General features: G+C 39.6%; 1 protein-coding gene across 1 annotated transcript; it reads left to right on the top strand.

The window, feature by feature from the left end:
- Positions 1–5,399: 5,399 nt before the first annotated feature.
- Positions 5,400–16,947, top strand: LOC123977621 (basic leucine zipper and W2 domain-containing protein 1-A-like). The gene is made up of 12 exons (XM_046060460.1): positions 5,400–5,553; positions 8,717–8,790; positions 8,898–9,074; positions 10,354–10,448; positions 10,580–10,645; positions 11,399–11,534; positions 11,713–11,822; positions 11,972–12,142; positions 12,764–12,910; positions 14,248–14,386; positions 15,454–15,576; positions 16,216–16,947. The coding sequence occupies exons 2-12, from the start codon at positions 8,727–8,729 to the stop codon at positions 16,245–16,247; spliced, it is 1,260 nt and encodes a 419-aa protein (XP_045916416.1). The 5' UTR covers positions 5,400–5,553; positions 8,717–8,726; the 3' UTR covers positions 16,248–16,947.
- The last annotated feature ends 422 nt before the right edge of the window (positions 16,948–17,369 follow it).

Raw genomic sequence — 17,369 nt, forward strand, 5'->3', positions numbered from 1 at the left:
ATGGAAATAAATGTGGTTGGTTAATTCTGCTTGTTCGGTGTATAATATTTAGAGGGACCTGCTTGCTAGAAGTGAACAACCATTTTAGAGTTTTTCCCAGAGTAGGCAATCATGGGTTAAAACTTTTGTTCCCCATCCTGGTAAGAGAAACACTATTTAGAAAGGGCTAATAAGAGAAAGTGATGTTTCAGTAATCCCAAGAGGAATGGATTTCAGTGTTCAGTGGGTTTTAACCAACCATTCTCTTCCCATGTCACGGCTCTGAGCTCAGAAATCCTTCCAGGGTAGACCACCAGGGCATGATGGACACCTTTCAGGAGCATGGTCAAAAACATAATAATGATAAATTTAAATTAGAACTCACAATATTCAGTCAACTCACAAAAAATACATCGATCTGTTTGCACAGTTAAAGTTGTAAGCATTATTGTTGTTAAATACTAAAGTCAGTATAAGTGCACCGATGGTTGTGTTGCCAACGATCAGTGGAGTCGAGGGATGTTTGGCCTTCAGCTCCAGGAGGTGCAACAGCTCAAAAGGAGCTATAAAATTCACTCTTTCTCCTCAGAAATAAAGAGCATCTCCACTGACTTTCTTAATTTCTTTCATAATCTAGAAAAGAAAATACAAATTATTTTAGTTTCTTAGCATTGCCCCCCATCTCTTCTCAGGTCTAGTTTTATAATGAATTTAAACAATCACCATCAGCTTTGGAGGGAAGATAAGATCTTGAGATGGATGCAGTGGTCAAAAAGCATCCATTGGAAAGAGTTGCTGAGAGATCTCAGGACAGAACATTTAGTGTCTCTTCCAATATTTCACAGTATCCAATATAATCCAATGGTTAACATGAACAGTGTACACTCAGCAGCACAGTGAAGCATGCTTAACCAAAAACCAGTTTGACTTAACATCACTTTCCTCGCTGTTGTAGGTTTTTTCCATACAGCACTTCATACCTCCTCTTCCATTTTGGTAGCATCCAGATGACTGGTGAAAATACTCAAGTAAATGTTGTGATAACTACTATTCAGCTGTGATCATGATGTGTAAATATAAAATGTATAGATATTCATCACATTTCAGGCTTGTGAGATTTTTTGCACCGTATGGATTAGTGGGAAATTATGCGTAAAGGATAACCTCATCACCTACCTCACTTTCACAAAAAGTCTTAAATCCATCAATAATTGGTCTAGCCTGTGCAGCTGAAAAGATTCCCTAGAAAATAAGATCGTAAGTTAATGCAAAAGGACTGAAACTGTCACGAGAAGCAACAAGTTGTGCAGTTTTAAAGTTGTATTTTGTCATCAGAATTGTCATTTTGAGGCTAAACTATTTCAAAATTACCGATCACAAAGGAATGCATGGTGCAAGAAACAGCAAGAAATGTCTGATGACAACAGCCTTCGTGACTGAAAGCTTAGATAATGTGGTGAAAAGGAGAACGGTGTACAGATATTTTGTTATGTTTTGATGTTCTCGTGCATAAATAGCATTTCTGTAGCCAAATCTTTGCCAAAAATCCCTCAATATTTGTTTAAATTGCAGCAGTGTTTGCTTCTTTCTTCTAAAACGTATGTCTCTGTACAGTATTCGCAACCATGGATATCATGTTTTTCAACACAGTATGCCGTTAATCATTGAATCAACATCAACAGGGTCAATCTTGGCTTGTTTTTACCTCCCAGAGCTTCATTGATGTCCTCCATGGTGGGCTGAGGTTTGTTCCTCAGCAGACTGTACATGGACATCACCATCCCTGGAGTACAGAAGCCACACTGGGAGCCATGAGCATTTGGAATTTGCTCCTGAGAGACAGAGCAGAACAAATGGCCAGATGTTACAACATCTTCCTGCTGCTGAAGGATAACACCCGTTCTGGTGACCGTTAGAAAAGTGTTGAAATGTTAGAGAGACTTGTCACCTGAACAGGATGGAGTTTGGTCTTGGTGCTACCGATGCCTTCGACCAACACCACAGACGCTCCCATGAAGGGTGACGATAGGCTGCGGGCAGGTGTTGACAGTATCGTGTCTGGGTTAAAAGGTCAGGGATAGAACACTCATGGCTTTTTGCAGCCTCAAAGTTTAAACGGAAAACTAAAGAGGAAGAAATCACTTTTAACTGCTAGAAAACAAATAAAAAGCGGAAAACGTGCAAAGTTAAGTCGTTGCGAAGGTACAGAAGGATACATTACTTGCTCCTGTTTGCATTCGCCTTCTGTGTTGAGCCATGCGTTTGTGTAGTGGTTGTTTAGTCTCCCCAATATACAGGTCTGTGCATTCCTCACCTCATACACTAGATTGCTTTTCTTGTGTTTGGGTGTGCGGTCTTTGGGGTGTACCAGCATCTGTCTTAGTGTGTTCTTGGGTTTAAAAAACACAGGGATGTTGTGTTTGTTGAAAATCCTCCTGAGTTTCTCTGATACTCCAGACACGTATGGAATCACAATGTTGTTGTGTTTGACCTTCTTTTCCTCCTCCCCTGTAGTTTTGTTCTTCTTGGATCTTGTGGCTGTAAGTGCCCCCTTCAGGTGTTTCTGTTCCTTCTCTCTGGCTTGGGCGCTTGTTGGTATGTTTTCCGCTCTGTGATGTAGTGTTCTCATGACCCCTAGCTTGTGCTCCAGTGGGTGGTGTGAATCGAAGAGTAGGTATTGCTCTGTGTGTGTGGGTTTTCTGTAAACACCAATCTGCAGGCTCTTGTCCTCTTCAATGTGTACAGCGCAGTCCAGGAAGGCCAAACTGTTGTTGTGAACATCTTCTCGTGTGAACTTGATATTACTGTCCACAGAGTTGATGTGTTCTGTGAAGGCTTGCACTTCCTGGCTTTTAATTTTGACCCAGGTGTCGTCCACATATCTGTACCAGTGGCTCGGTGCTGTTCCTCTGAAGGAGTTGAGGGCTTTGTTCTCCACTTCTTCCATGTAGATGTTTGCCACAATCGGGGATACCAGTGAGCCCATGGCACAGCCATGCTTCTGTCTGTAGAATCCTCCGTTGTACTGGAAGTAGGTGGTGTTTTAACCAAGTCCAGTTATGACTCACTCGAAGGTTAAAGTCAAGGGCAGACTTTAACCTTCGTTGGATAACTATGACCTGGATGACTGAGAATCTTCATAGACAACAACTTATGAGATAACAGTTTTATTAACATCTTATTTGGAAATGACTGAAGAATAGAATAAAACCAACCTCTTCTCCTCAGAAAACTGTGCACCACTTATTCTGGATCTACATTATTCTCATCAACCTGGAAGGAAGGAGGGAGGCAGAGAGGGGGAAAAAACAGACAAAAGCAAAAAGGGAAAGAAAGAAGGAAGGGAAAGGAGATGAACAAAAATAATAAAGTAAAAAAAGAAGGAAAGGGACAAAAGCAATAGAGGAAGGAAAATGAAAGGTGCAAAAGTAGTAAAGAAAAGAAGAGAAGGAAAGAAGACATGATAATGGGAACAAAAAATTAAAGACAAAACTAAAAACAGGAAAGAAAAGAGGAAGAAAGGATGAAAACAAAAGTTAACAACAATGCCAAAGTTAAGAGGAAAGTAAGACAAAATAACCAGAAGAGGACAAATTTAAAGTGAAGACAGAAATAAACAAAGGGAGAAAAACATCACCGTACTGACACCCTCCTCCTCTTTCAGATGACTTCATGTCTACATGTTACCAGAGGAACATTTAAATTGGACGTGGTCAAAATGCCTCTTTAACATGATAATTGGACTGACTCTTATGAGCCTCTGAACCCCTTACTGGTGTCTTCTTAGCCTTTAATGCGACCACAAGTTATGGAGGACATCAAATCAAATGGCCTCAAATCAATAATATTTAATGAGATAAAGGAGGGATAATAATGATTTGTTTTCCTTTAGAGGGAAAGCGCCACAGAAACCATTTAATAACAGGAAATAAAAGCAGAAACACAGTGGAATTAGAATATTTTTTAGCACTGAGAAATGTAGAAAAACTGCTTATTGCAATAAAAGTAGATGACACAGGTTGATACAAAACCAAAGGAAAGACAGTAGAGGATTACTCTTATTGTCAGTGTAGCAGTACCCTTAAATGCAATATCTTTCATGATTGTGAGGGAGATTTCATTGTCATGAATGGCAAATACACACATTTACCATGCATGTGCTATTTTGGTATTCAGATGTCTTATTTTACACTATATACTTTTTTTCAAAACTACCCCTAATATTTTACTTGGTATTCTTGAAGTTATTTAATCTTGATGTGTCCACGTGTTATTTCATCTTGTTTGTATGTTGTAATATTACCATAACAAAATATCTTTACACAAACTTATAGCACGGTGGCTCTGAAGTCATTCAACAATTTTAACAGTTTTCCAACAGATGTTTTTCTTTCGGCTCTAGTAACTACATGGTATTTAAGAAGTTGCGATGATACTTTATTTGCACAGTATCTCTCCAAAATGCAGGCCCATTGTAGGATTACTATGTTTCTTACTGGACTGCTCTTTATTAACCTTTTTACAGCTGATGCAGCTTGTTTTACCTTATTTTTGAACCTTGAATTAAAAAGTAAATGAATTTACCTACGGTAGGCCTAACTGCTAAATAATGGTAATAAATAGGTTAATGAATGCTCTCACCTTTTTGGAGAGTAAACCGTAACAAGCTGAAAATCAAGTCTGTATGAAACTTTAGCTTTGAACTGGCAGTTCTTTAAGTACTTTTCCACATCCCTTCATGTCACCAGTTTTCCTTTAGCTGACAAATCAATTATCACAGCCTAACAGCACAACTGAAGGTACACACGGTATTATTTATTTCTCATGACATTTGTCTATATTGTTGGTGATTTATTTTCTCTAAACCCTTTTTATGCTGTACTTTTCAGCTATTCAATAGAAGACTGTTTCAGCTCAAAAAAATTTGCGTTCCATATAAGATTATTCATATAAATGTGACTTTGACAGAGGCCAATCTGTGGTTTAAAGGCAGGCAGTTTCAGGGATTTAATTCAGTTTAATTTGCTTCAACTTTCTTTATTCCTGTTAGAGCAACTGTACAGATACACACACAAAACTAAACTAAAGTATTGGTAATAAATAAAATAATAAATAAATACCAATATCTAAATAACAGTCTAAAAGATACACAATCAATAGGGATACACAAAGTTATGAGGCCATACTAAAGCATAAAAGGTAAACAAATCACCTATTGTGACCAGATTGTGACCCATTATTTAAATTTGATTAACTCATACTGCATTTAATACATCGAGGTGTATCAACTGAACTGAATAAGAGTATATCGTTGTAAAATACAGAGCAAAAACTAATTTATATTTATACTGTAAATGTTGTTGTTGTTAGCCCCCCCCCCCCAAAAAAAAAAATTAAATTCTGTGTTCTTTTTTTTTGAGGAGCGGAAATCCCCTTTAAATCACGCATGCGCAGAGGGCGGAGCCTGCGGAAGTTCTGACGGTGAAGTCTTTTTGTTTGGGCCACTGAGAGACTCGTCACTTGCCTGCTTTAATTCCCCTGGTTAACAACCGTTTTTTATCTGCATTAATTTCGGTGAGTATCTTTACTTCCACATTGTCGACGTTTTGTCACAGCTTAACCCTGTCGTAAAGAGCTGAAACATCTCTGGTTAAAGTGTGTAAAATAACGTTTTTCACCCGGGAACGTCGCCATCACAGGCCGCTGTAGGGCGAATTTTGGTTTTCTACAGTTCGGCTAGCAAGTGTAGCTTTAGCCTGTTTACAGCTAAAATACTTGTAGACTGTCTTGAGATAAATTCAAAGTTTATAATGACATTTCTACAGGGAGTTTCGTTCAAGTGCAGATCAGCGTATCATGTCGGTTTAAAGTGTCTTAGTAGTGGTTTATTAATTAATCATACACGGTTAGCCAGCTAGCGGGCCCGGCTAACCAGTACTGGCTCGGCGCATGGTGAGGCCCAGAGGTAGCCATTCCTAACCTACAATTAGGTAGCTGTAGCTTTGGAAAATTTCTCGTTATACACGAGCCGACTCAGTCTTTATCCCTCAAACGTTCACCGAAAATTAACTTGTGATTAAGGTCTAAAATATTCCTGATTAATGCAACACCGAATACCCACCAGCTCCGTGAACCTTACAACATCGTAACGTTACTGTCTTTTGTCTTTTTTGTCTTCCTCTGCTGTTATATGGGTATCTCGTCCCTGTAATTTCGCACTGGTGACACGATCTGATTTTTAAATACCTTTTTATTGTATCGGCAAATTCCGGTTGTAACTTAAATTATTATATATGATCAGAATATTAACTATTTACGTTGTTTTGTTGTATCTAAATTTAGTCCTTTAGAAGAGGTTAGTTGAAAGTTCACTAAGTTAAATGACATAAAGTAACCGTATTGGGAAAAACAAACGGATATGTTATTTTTTAAGGGTGAGGCTGCACTTATTCTACATTTATCTCATTAACATCACATCCCATGAGGGGCCACCGTGGGACCTGATTTCTGAAAAAATATGTACGTAGGCAATGGCGACAGTCCCGTATGAATTGTGCCCTATATTACAGCCCCTTGGTTTCTGCTGAAGATGCAAATCTTTAAATGTACTCACAAAACTGTAATAATTTTCAAAGGCTCAGTCATTTTGAACTACTGGGCACGGCTGCATTTACAACTGCGTAGTAATAAATATCTACTGACCTTGTGAGCATTTAGCAGGGCATGGTGTAAGGCCCCGTTTACACTGTGCATTAAAGAGCATCTCTACATGCAGCTGGAGTGACTATTTATGGTGCATTTTCTCATTTCTGACTATTTGATAAACAATGTATCCACAACATTGAGTAACGAGTATAAATTAGTGTATAAATATTAAAACATTGAATAAAGTGGTGTGTGTGTGTATATATGTGTGTGTGTGTGTGTGTGTGTATGTATGTATGTATGTATGTATGTATATATATAAAATATGTGTGTGTGGTTGTTTAGGGCTGATGTGTGTTCATAAATCATAGTATAGGTTACTATATAGCTTGCCATTAGTATGTTCATTCCAGTTGGACAAAATGGCAGTTCAATTTTTGTGGGGTTTTTTCAGTCATTAAATTATTGTACAAGAAGAATGCTCTACATTTTGGTCAGTCTCATTTGTCTATGCAAAGTACTAACTTGAAAAAAATAAAAATAAAATCTGCGCATACAGAACGAATTCAACATTTCTAAAGTTTTCTGTAGCTTGTCGACCTTTTGTCCCGCCTCATCCAGGCTGTGATTGGTCGCGCTTCTCCCTCCTGTCTCCACTGAAAGATTAGCAGGCAGGCAAGAACGTGAACAGGTGTGCGCCTAGATAACCTGATTATGGATAGGTCAGAAAAGAGGACAGGCAGCTTGTGAAGTGCTGGTACGCCAAAGAGTAAAATGTAGCACGAACACAAACGGCTTTTATATTGTGAAAAATCACAGGGTAAGTCATATCTCTCATAAGCGCTTGCTTCGTAGCAGAGCATTCATGCGCAGTCAAACCAGCGCAACGCCTGGTTTATAAATCCAGCGCCAGCTGCATGTGTAAAATACAGCGGCTGTGGATCAGACTGCTGAAAGTCAAAGACTTCTTGAAATTTATCTTCTGGTTGCTCAACTGTTGGTTGGTATTAAACATTCGGAAAGGATTTGAAATGCTTTTTTCTCTTTCAATTCTGATCATTTTGGCGCAGGTGATTTTCCTTTGGCGCTCGCTAAACTACTTTCTGGGGATGCAGGAAAATTCCTCAATGCAAGGAAAAACCCTTGAATGTAAAGCTAACTGTAACTGCCGTTAGTTTAGTTAGCTGTGCTACTAGTGATCCTATTAGCTTTTTTAAATGTCCTTTGAACGGTCCAAAGCTCAAAAGCACTAGCTGCAAGGTAAACTGAGTTAATCAGCTAACGGCACCTACAATTGGCAATTATTTCAGCAACAAGTAAAGCTGTGTCCATCAGGAAACTGCATGAGACAGCGCGTTTTGTGTGTACTACTCATCCACCAGACTGTATTTTCCCTGTGGTTGTGGGTGCTTGTTTCGCACTTTGACATAGTCATTCGTGCGCAAACCAGTGCGTACTTACACAGAGGACGTCAACTGAGTAGGACACATTTGTGTACACTGCTAACTTCATGTTGTCATAAGCAATCCTGGCCACAATGTGGTCTGAGCGACCAGATCTCCATGCATTCACACCTTTACTTAGAGCTGTCCACTTGAGATTGGATCACGCAGGATGCATGGTGATGCCAGGTGTAAACGGGGTCAATGTGAGTTTCGGTCAAAATAAACGGCAGCTGTCGGGTTCATGTTCGTGAGGGGAAATGTCACCCAGTGCAACAGTATGGCTCTATGGTGTGTTTTGTAGTAATTTTTGGAAACTAGTGAAGCTCTACAGATGACACTAGCTAGGAGGATCAATTTATTGTTGGTTTGGGATTCTCATGGTATATTTTGGTCTGTGGCCATCTCTATCTTGACAAAAATGAGCTACAGGCTTTAAACTTTATGGTCAAACTTGAGTTTTGTAAGAATAATTTACAATGGTGAACTCATTGACTCCAAGTAATAAAAAAAATAAAAAATAAAAAGTATAGCTCGTCCAAGTCACACCCAAACGCTGGCAATACAAATCATAATTAAAGGGAATGTTGTTCTGTTCATTCCTGTGTCAACGTGAGTAAACATTACCAGTCTGTGTTTATCTGTTTCAGGGTGTCTTTTATGAATAATCAAAAGCAGCAAAAGCCAACGCTAACAGGCCAGCGTTTCAAAACGAGGAAAAGAGGTTTGTGTTTGTCGTTGCTGCTCCATATGTGTTCTGCTTTGCGTGCCTTTGTTCAAATCAGTGTACCCAGGCTTTTTTGGACTCCATCGTGTGTCCTTTTCCTACAGATGAAAAGGAGAGATTTGACCCTACTCACTTTCAAGAAAGTATCGTACAAGGCTTGAATCAAACTGGCACTGATTTGGAAGCGGTTGCGAAATTCCTTGATGCCTCTGGTGCCAAGCTTGACTACCGCCGGTATGCAGAGACACTCTTTGACATCCTGGTGGCCGGCGGGATGCTGGGTAAGTTGTGTTGGGAAACATTATTCATCCCATTATGTACATGTTTTTCACTGTAAATCTTTAAAGTGGTGGTATTATGCTCATTTTCAGGTTCAAAATCTTAATTAGGGGTTGTACCAGAACAGGTTTACATGGCTTAATTTTCAAAATACACCATATTTTTCTCATACTGCACATTGCTGCAGCTCCTCTTTTCACCCTGTGTTGTACGCTCCGCTCTTAAGCTACAGAGAGATGCATCTTACTTGTACAAAATCTTTGTTTGGAGTTGCACATGCACAGTTCCTAGGTAAGGACTACTAGCCAATCGGAAGCAGAGAAGGGCGGTTCGTACGAAACAAGGTAGTGTGATCCAAATCAAAGCCGCTTCAGACTGCGACCATAACCTAGCAGATGGTATAAGTTACTCACAAGTCCACAACTACACAACATCATTGTTCCACATCTTACCATAAACCACTACAAAAATCACCATATTTCAACTCTATTTTACATAAAAAATTGGCCAAATAATTTAAACGTTTGCTCAGTAGCTTTCACATCAGGTGTAACATTAGCATTATAGTTATAACTTTAGCTGTGTTAGCTAACGTTTACAACAACTCCGCACTTGAACAGTCTGTGAAGTTAGGTTGCTGTTTTTATTTTAAATATAATTCACAACCAATAAAGCCTACTTGCAGGTTGTGACTGAATTTCCAGGCCCAGCGATCCACACAGCTTTCTCTTTTTTTTTTAAGTAAAAACGTTTCAACATTCCTGAGAATATAAAGACAGATAAGCGGTATGAAAACCTTCCAGCTGTGTTTTCCTCTGCCGTTGTTGCTGCAGCGGTCTGTGTGACGGCAGGAGCAGAGGGCTCTGTGAGCGAACGGATGGCCGGCCTCACACGTTCCTCCCGCGGGTTGGCACAGGCTTCCCCCGCAGCCACTTGTGGAGCACCTCAACTCTAAAAATTTTCAAGCACATTTTTGTTCCGCCATCACTTCTCGTAAAACTGTCAATATTTGAAATCTACACAGCTGATTTTTCACCTCAAAACTTCTCAGAAGTGGATTTAGTGATGAAATTCCATACGAAAACTGTAAAATATAAAACTTTATGTTGCTGGCCTCTGTCTGGCGCACGCAATGATGATGCAGTGAATATTCTCTCTAACCAATCAGCTCTTGTAGCCACCCTCAAGTGGCCATTCGAGGAACTGCATTTTATGCCCTTCTGTACAAAAAGCCGGCAGCCCCTTTTTTGATTTGTATGGTGGTTTTATTTTCTCTTGCAGCCCCAGGTGGGACTCTATCTGATGACATGACCCGCACAGAGTTCTGCCTCTTCACGGCACAAGAAGACCTGGAGACAATGCAAGCATATGCTCAGGTAGAAAGCATGCACAGCTACAGTTTGTACCTTTTCTTTAATTCCTCTTTCAACTCATAGGGGATAAACATTTAATTTCATCAATGTGTTTAAGCACTGAGTTAACATGTCTGTCTTTACCTCCACAACAGGTTTTTAACAAGCTTATCAGGCGTTACAAGTACCTGGAGAAAGGTTTCGAAGAGGAGATCAAGAAGGTGAGTTTGAAGATCAGAACTTAAATTGAATGTTGGGGCATTATTTTTAAATTATGTTGATTAGACTTGTCTCTGAGGTGGAGGGTGTGCAGGTAGTTTAGTTTGTGCTTCAGCTGGAGTAATGAGTTTTACAATAATTAAGCAGGTGTTAAATACTGTTCATTTTATAGTTTCAAATCTGTAAATGTATCTGACTCCACAGGTTGGCAGAAAAAAGGGTCTGTGAATAATAAAAATTGAGTATTGATTGAACTGCTACAATTGTTTTCACTGTAAAATGCCAGATAATGTAGAAACAAGTTAATATTTAAATGGCTCATGTAAAATCAGTTCACTATTGTAAAAATTAGGAATGAGAGGGTGAATTCAGTGATTCCAGCTTCTATAACATTATTAAAATGTTGTCCTTAAATGATTAATCTATTCATATTTTTGCACATTAGAGTGTGTGTGTGTGTGTGTGTTCAATTTACTGCTGAATTGTTTTAGAATTAGTAGGAAAACTGATATTTAACAAACAGCTGTCATACTGTTTAGTCATTATGAGCAGTTTAAGTCTTCTAGTAATGTGAGACCAATAACACTGTTTATAAAGTGTGTGCCAGTTGCACGACAATAGATTTGGAGCTAAAGCCACACCTGCAGGGCTGTAAACGGCTTGAATTGATTGCAATCAAATCAATTGCTCATAAAAGAAGCTGTGTAAATTGTATGATCAACAAACCTGTATTTGGTTTTCTCTGTCCTCTGTAGTTGCTGCTATTTCTAAAGGGATTCACTGAATCTGAGCGCAACAAACTGGCCATGCTGACCGGCATCCTGCTGGCCAACGGTCACATATCAGCCTCCATCCTGAACAGCCTCTTCAACGAGAACCTCGTCAAAGAAGGTGAGGAGAAACTCTTAGAAAAGATTGGAAATGAGTGAGCTTCCTCTTTAGGTCCTCCTGAAATGTCAAATTTGGGTTTATAAGGACACAAATTTAGAGTTTTGTTCCAAGACATGTTAAACTTTGTATTCAGTGACAGCACAACAGAAGACCACTTTGTGTTGTCGTTTGTTTTCAGGAGTATCTGCAGCCTTCGCTGTCAAGCTGTTCAAGTCATGGATCAATGAGAAGGACATCAACTCAGTTGCTGTCAGTCTCCGCAAAGTTGGAATGGACAACAGGCTGATGGTAAATGGCTGAGATATAAACTGAGATGGCTGGAAAAAAATCTGGGTTTTGGGTTTAGCTTTTTACTTGTCACAATTCCTTACAGATGTTTGCAGGTGTTGCGTCTGCTTTTTGTATACAAGTTTACTCTAAATATCTCTGCCCCACAGGAACTCTTTCCTGCCAACAAACGGAGCTGCGAGCATTTTTCTAAGTACTTTACTGATGCTGGGTTGAAGGAGCTGTCTGACTTCGCCCGCAACCAGCAATCCATTGGCGCTCGCAAGGAGCTGCAGAAGGAGCTCCAGGAGCAGATGTTCCGCGGTGACCCTCAGAAGGAGGTGAGGCTGCTGAAGGGGTCAAAGTTTACCACTTCCTGTTCTCTAGGATCATTAAGTGAGGCTACAACTGCACTGCTGCAGACAATATGATTATAAATGTAAAAATTCCAGTCTGCATTCACTTCCTAGTTTAACTAACATTTGGTCCACATGAGGTGCTGCCGGTGCACGCAAATATACCTACAGCAGGGCGACAAAGCAACATAAATGTTAACATTTAATTGAAACTGACAGGTGTACTCTGGGCTGTATTTGTCCAGCTAAATGTCTTCCAGTCGATGAAGGTGAAGATCTGAATGTCATTGTTCTTCTCTGGGGACAGATTTTTGTGAACAGCATACACCCTTATGATTGCCAATTCCCCTCTTTGCCATGGTGCCAAATATTTGTATTTGTGACTGACACGACCAGTTAAGGCAGTAATTACTGAACAGGGCAAAAACAAAGACGAGTCGTGAAGTTGAATACAAATGAACAGGCCTGACTGTAACTCTGCAACCTGCAGAGGCTGGATTGTTACTGCCTGACCTGCGTCATTTGGAAATGATGCAGTGTTTCCTAAGAGTGTGAAATGTGATGTTTAGTGGCTGTTAAGAAACCGTGTACGTATTGTCTGTCCAGATTATCGCCTTCACCAAAGAGGAGATGAAAAAATCGAACCTCTCTGAGCAAGCCATGATTGGCATCATCTGGACCAGCGTGATGAGCTGCGTGGAGTGGAACAAGAAGGAAGAGCTGGTGACCGAACAAGCCATCAAACACTTGAAGGTATGCAACACTGTTCAGCTGTTTGAACACGGGTCCTGGGAGTAGTTTAAATGTCTTGAACACAGTTAAGTAAGGCACTAAACACACTTAATGAACTTAGAGAACATTTGCTTGTGTGTTTGATTCTTAAGGATTGGGCAATGGTTTGAGGTTTGTGCTCAGTGACTGCAAGTTCTGGCAAGTCTGAAAATGTTTACATTTATTCTTTTCTTTTTTTAGCTGACGCTTTTATCCAAAGCGACTTACAATTGCTAATTATGTCAGGTCGCACGCCTTTGGAGCAACTAGGGGTTAAGTGTCTTGCTCAGGGAAACAATGGTGGATGGGTCACAGTGGGGAATTGAACCCAGGTCTCTCACACCAAGGCATGTGTCTTATCCATTGTGCCATCACCACGGCACTTGTTCCCAAATGTTTTTGAGTTTAAGGCCTCAAATGTTCAGTGTTTTCAGCAGTAGAGGGTTAAATGCTCTGTTGGGAACAAGTGCAGTAAAGTTTATTTTGTAAATAGCGTGATTGACGGTTATGGATTGGTGTTTCCTGTCATGCAAAATAGAAATCCAGGGTTTATAAAGGTATGGCGGCTTTACTTATATGGCACATTTCAAAGAGGCAATGCTTTACAATGGCAAAGAAAAGCATATTTTAAAAAAAAGGGAATTAAGATAAGTAAAATAAAAATGGAATAGACCGGAAATGGAATTACACTGATGCTGTAAGTTGCATGCAACAATGGAAATAAACATGTAGTAGAGAAACCAATCTATTAAAAGCAGAAAGTGGCTATAGTGTTGGGGCGTGTCTCAGAGCAGGAAGTTGGTAACATCTGTGTGTAGCATCGCAGCTTCAACCTCTTTGGTTCTGACTCGAGGTTCAGTCAGCTGACTATTTCCTGAAGATCTATGGGCTCATTCAAGCAAATGGTTTTTTTAGCCCAAGGTTTTTGAGTGATTTCTATTAACCAGCACTTCGATTGTACAATCAATTGTAAAAGTAACTGGAAGCCAGCGTAAAGATTTATGAACAGGAGTAATGTGCTCAGTTCTCTGGGCCTACACTTGCTGAGTTCAGTGCTGAGGGGTTGTGATGTTGTCTTGCTGCACAAAGGGGAATTTGGACTTTTTGATCATGTAAAGTTTGAAAATAGCCTGAGACAGGAACAAAATGCATGGAACAAAACAGCTGTCTCTTAAGATCTTGATCCTGCTGTAAATCAATAAGCTTTTTACTACATACATTACAGCTCCTACTAGCTAGCAGAGTGCATTTCCATCTCTGCCCCGGAAAGGCGAGCCATGTTCTCCAACAAAGCTTCATGTTGTCTCTTGCTTCTGCAGCAATACAGCCTTCTGCTGAAAGCCTTCACCTCCCAGGGTTTGTCCGAGCTCAGCCTGCTGCTGAAGATCCAGGAGTACTGCTACGACAATATCCACTTCATGAAGGCCTTTCAGAAGATCGTGGTGCTCCTCTACAAAGGTTGGTGTCTCGAGCATCGTGGTAACGTGTTGGGCAGTACTGTAATATTACTTTTCTCAGTAAAGAGTAATGTAACGGATTGCTATTTCCAGTGATATTATTAGTTATTGATCCAAGTAACGCTGCGCTACTGAACGCACCATCCCTGACGTGACTGTGCGACCGCGCTGCAGGTCAGCGGCACCGGACCTTTATGATGTTAAAGTCAGCTGTTGGCCAAAAAGCTAAAGGAAGACAGGAAGAGAGGTATTTTCAACAGCTGTAAGCAACGTTATTGCCATTGTGTCACAGTCTAAGATGCAAAGAACATTGTCGTCCGTTGTAAACTTCTTGCAACCAGCAAAACCGCGAACTTTTAACTACGAACAATTCTACATTTATACTTAATTAAAGCATCAGCTAATGCAACTGCAGTCAAGCCAGTCCTCGCGCCGTTTTGCGATGCATGTATTTTTTCTTATTTTTTTTTCTAGGCATTACAGTAACATCGTGTCGCAGCACATTTCAAAATAAGTGAGCTTCTGCTGAACATAATGCAACTGGTGTGGCAGAAACGATTGAATGAATAAATGCTTAAGACAGCACAAGTATCTAAAGAAGCTTACTTTTATTTTGAAATGTGCTGCGACACGATGCTAAAGGTTTTGGCACGTTACAAATTAATTTCTTGTGAAAGGTTGTGACAGGGTTTCAGATGGCTTGGATCTACGGGGTCGCTCTGCGCTCCTCATCAACAGACAGGCAAACAAGCGCTCTGCAAAGTAACCATGGCAACGGCTTCTGTGTAACTGCCGCGGTGATTCTCATCTCACGCCCGCCTGCTGCCAGAGTCAAATTGTCAACCTTTTTCCTACAGTTTATCAACAGACAGAGACTGGTCTGCCTGTTTGATCAGTTTCCTGAAGAATAACTGTTTCTTTAACAATTAAGCCACCAGGTCTCAAACAGGCAGCGACCTTTGCGGCCTGTTTCCCAGTGTATTTTCCTGCTTTTTTGCCCTTTGCCAATCACATGTCTGATAGCACTGACACTGTCCTTTTTTTTTTTTTTTTTTTTTCTCTTAACAGCGGATGTATTGAGCGAAGAGGCCATATTGAAGTGGTACTCTGATGCCCACATTACCAAGGGGAAGAGCGTTTTCCTTGAGCAGATGAAAAAATTTGTCGAGTGGCTGAAGAACGCAGAGGAAGGTATTAAAAAAAAAAAAAAAAAAAAGCCAAAAAACACCACTGATATTGTTGTTCTGTCAATTTTATGCACAGAAAGTGCTGCTGACTGCAGCATGCTCTCTCAGTACTGGACTTATTTAAAAAACAATGTTGTCCACAGTCAGACAACATGAAGTATAGTCCAGATTGGAAAAATGCCAAAATTACCCTTAAGTTCTCACAAAATCAATTTAATTATATAAAGTATATATGTCAAATGAATGCAGTCAAAAGTACAATATTTGTTTCCTAATTGTAGTGGAATAGGGTATAATGGAGTATCAAAATTGTGCTTAAGCACAGTACTAGAGTAGGTGTACTTAGTAACGTTTCACCACTGCAAGCAAAAATGGCAAACATACCTTTTTGTTTAAGCTTAAACTTACTCAGCTTACTCAGTTGGTAAGATTTGCTCCTTTTCTTTATCTTATGCGACTTTGGAGGTTTTTGGACTGATCATGCAGTTTCTCCCTGTTTTCTGACATTGGATGACACAGACAAAATGGTTTCAGCCTTACATTAAAGAGCTTCATATTAAACCTAAAATAAGATACTTGTGCAGTGTATGATTCTTTCTGTTTATTAAGTCAGTTTGTAAAACGGTGTTTCTTCTCTCTGCAGAGTCAGAATCTGATGAAGAGGAGACGGACTAAAACGTCCACCATCAGATCAGCTTTTCTTTTTTTTTTTTTTTCTTTTTTAAAATTTTTTTTTTTTTTAAATAAGTAGCAGCAGGAGCGGTAAAATGTGTTTGGTTTTTTTGGGTTTTTTTTTTTTCCCCCCTTCTTTCTCTTCTACCTTCTGTTACTTATTTATCCCCAAACACACTCTTTCACCACTCCAAAACCATACTTTAACAACATTATTTTTTAAAAAGCCCTTACGCCCGACATGCTTCGGTATCACAGCTCATAGTGAAAGTGGAACACAATGAATATCCACCTCCGTTGTTTTTGGGTATTATTGTTGTAATGCCTTCTGTAATTTGGATACCAAACATTCCATGTGATCTCGATGGCCGCTGTTTGTATTGATCTGAACAAGGATTTGATAACATTCAAGTTCACGTTTTTGCCATGCGACTACGAGGCAGATAAAAAATATTAATGCCACTTTGCCAATGTATTTTTTTCCCGCTCCCCTTTAACTTTTTATTATTTCGCCCAGCTCACGTTTAGGCTCCTGTTGGGTCTTATACATAGCCTTCTTTCTTGACACTTGTTGTGGTCGCTCCGGTCAGTCCGTCAGAAGACACATAAGATGCCTCGCCAGCTAACTGATTATTGGTTTCTACTTTCTTTAATCTGATATAAACCGATTGACTTTTTTATGAAATAAAGATTATTGAAATGCTTTGACTGTGTTCTTTAACCTTTTTTAAAGGGGGGGAGTTGATGGGATACTGTACAGCATACTGTAACTGCATTCTAAATTTTGATGAAATTCTTATTTATGTTTTAGCCAGTATAAACACTGATCTTGTGTCTAAATAAAATGCATGAAAACATTTAACAGGAGCCAAACCTGACCGCTTATATGAACCTAAAATGTTTTACAAGATTATTGTACGAACACTAGGAGTAAAGAATTTATAACGGACTTTCGAACAAATCATTTGAAAATAAAATCTTGAAGTTTGATATGTTTATGTTGGAAGCACTCAACATTTCTGTGGCAAATAAAGCCAAAAACACAGGAACAGTTTTCTCCCCCATGATGATACTGTCAGTATTTCAGTATGTTGTTCAGAACAATGTAAGCAAGTAATTTTCACT

The sequence above is a fragment of the Micropterus dolomieu genome, linkage group LG01, assembly GCF_021292245.1.
Source record: "Micropterus dolomieu isolate WLL.071019.BEF.003 ecotype Adirondacks linkage group LG01, ASM2129224v1, whole genome shotgun sequence".
Taxonomy (NCBI): domain Eukaryota; kingdom Metazoa; phylum Chordata; class Actinopteri; order Centrarchiformes; family Centrarchidae; genus Micropterus; species Micropterus dolomieu.

Excerpts from the sequence above, each read along its gene's own strand:
- LOC123977621 (XM_046060460.1), top strand. The coding sequence starts at position 8,727 with ATGAATAATCAAAAGCAGCAAAAGCCAACGCTAACAGGCCAGCGTTTC. Across the intron at positions 11,823-11,971 it reads GAATGGACAACAGGCTGATG|GAACTCTTTCCTGCCAACAA; the intron begins GTAAATGGCTGA and ends TCTGCCCCACAG. Across the intron at positions 14,387-15,453 it reads CGTGGTGCTCCTCTACAAAG|CGGATGTATTGAGCGAAGAG; the intron begins GTTGGTGTCTCG and ends TTCTCTTAACAG.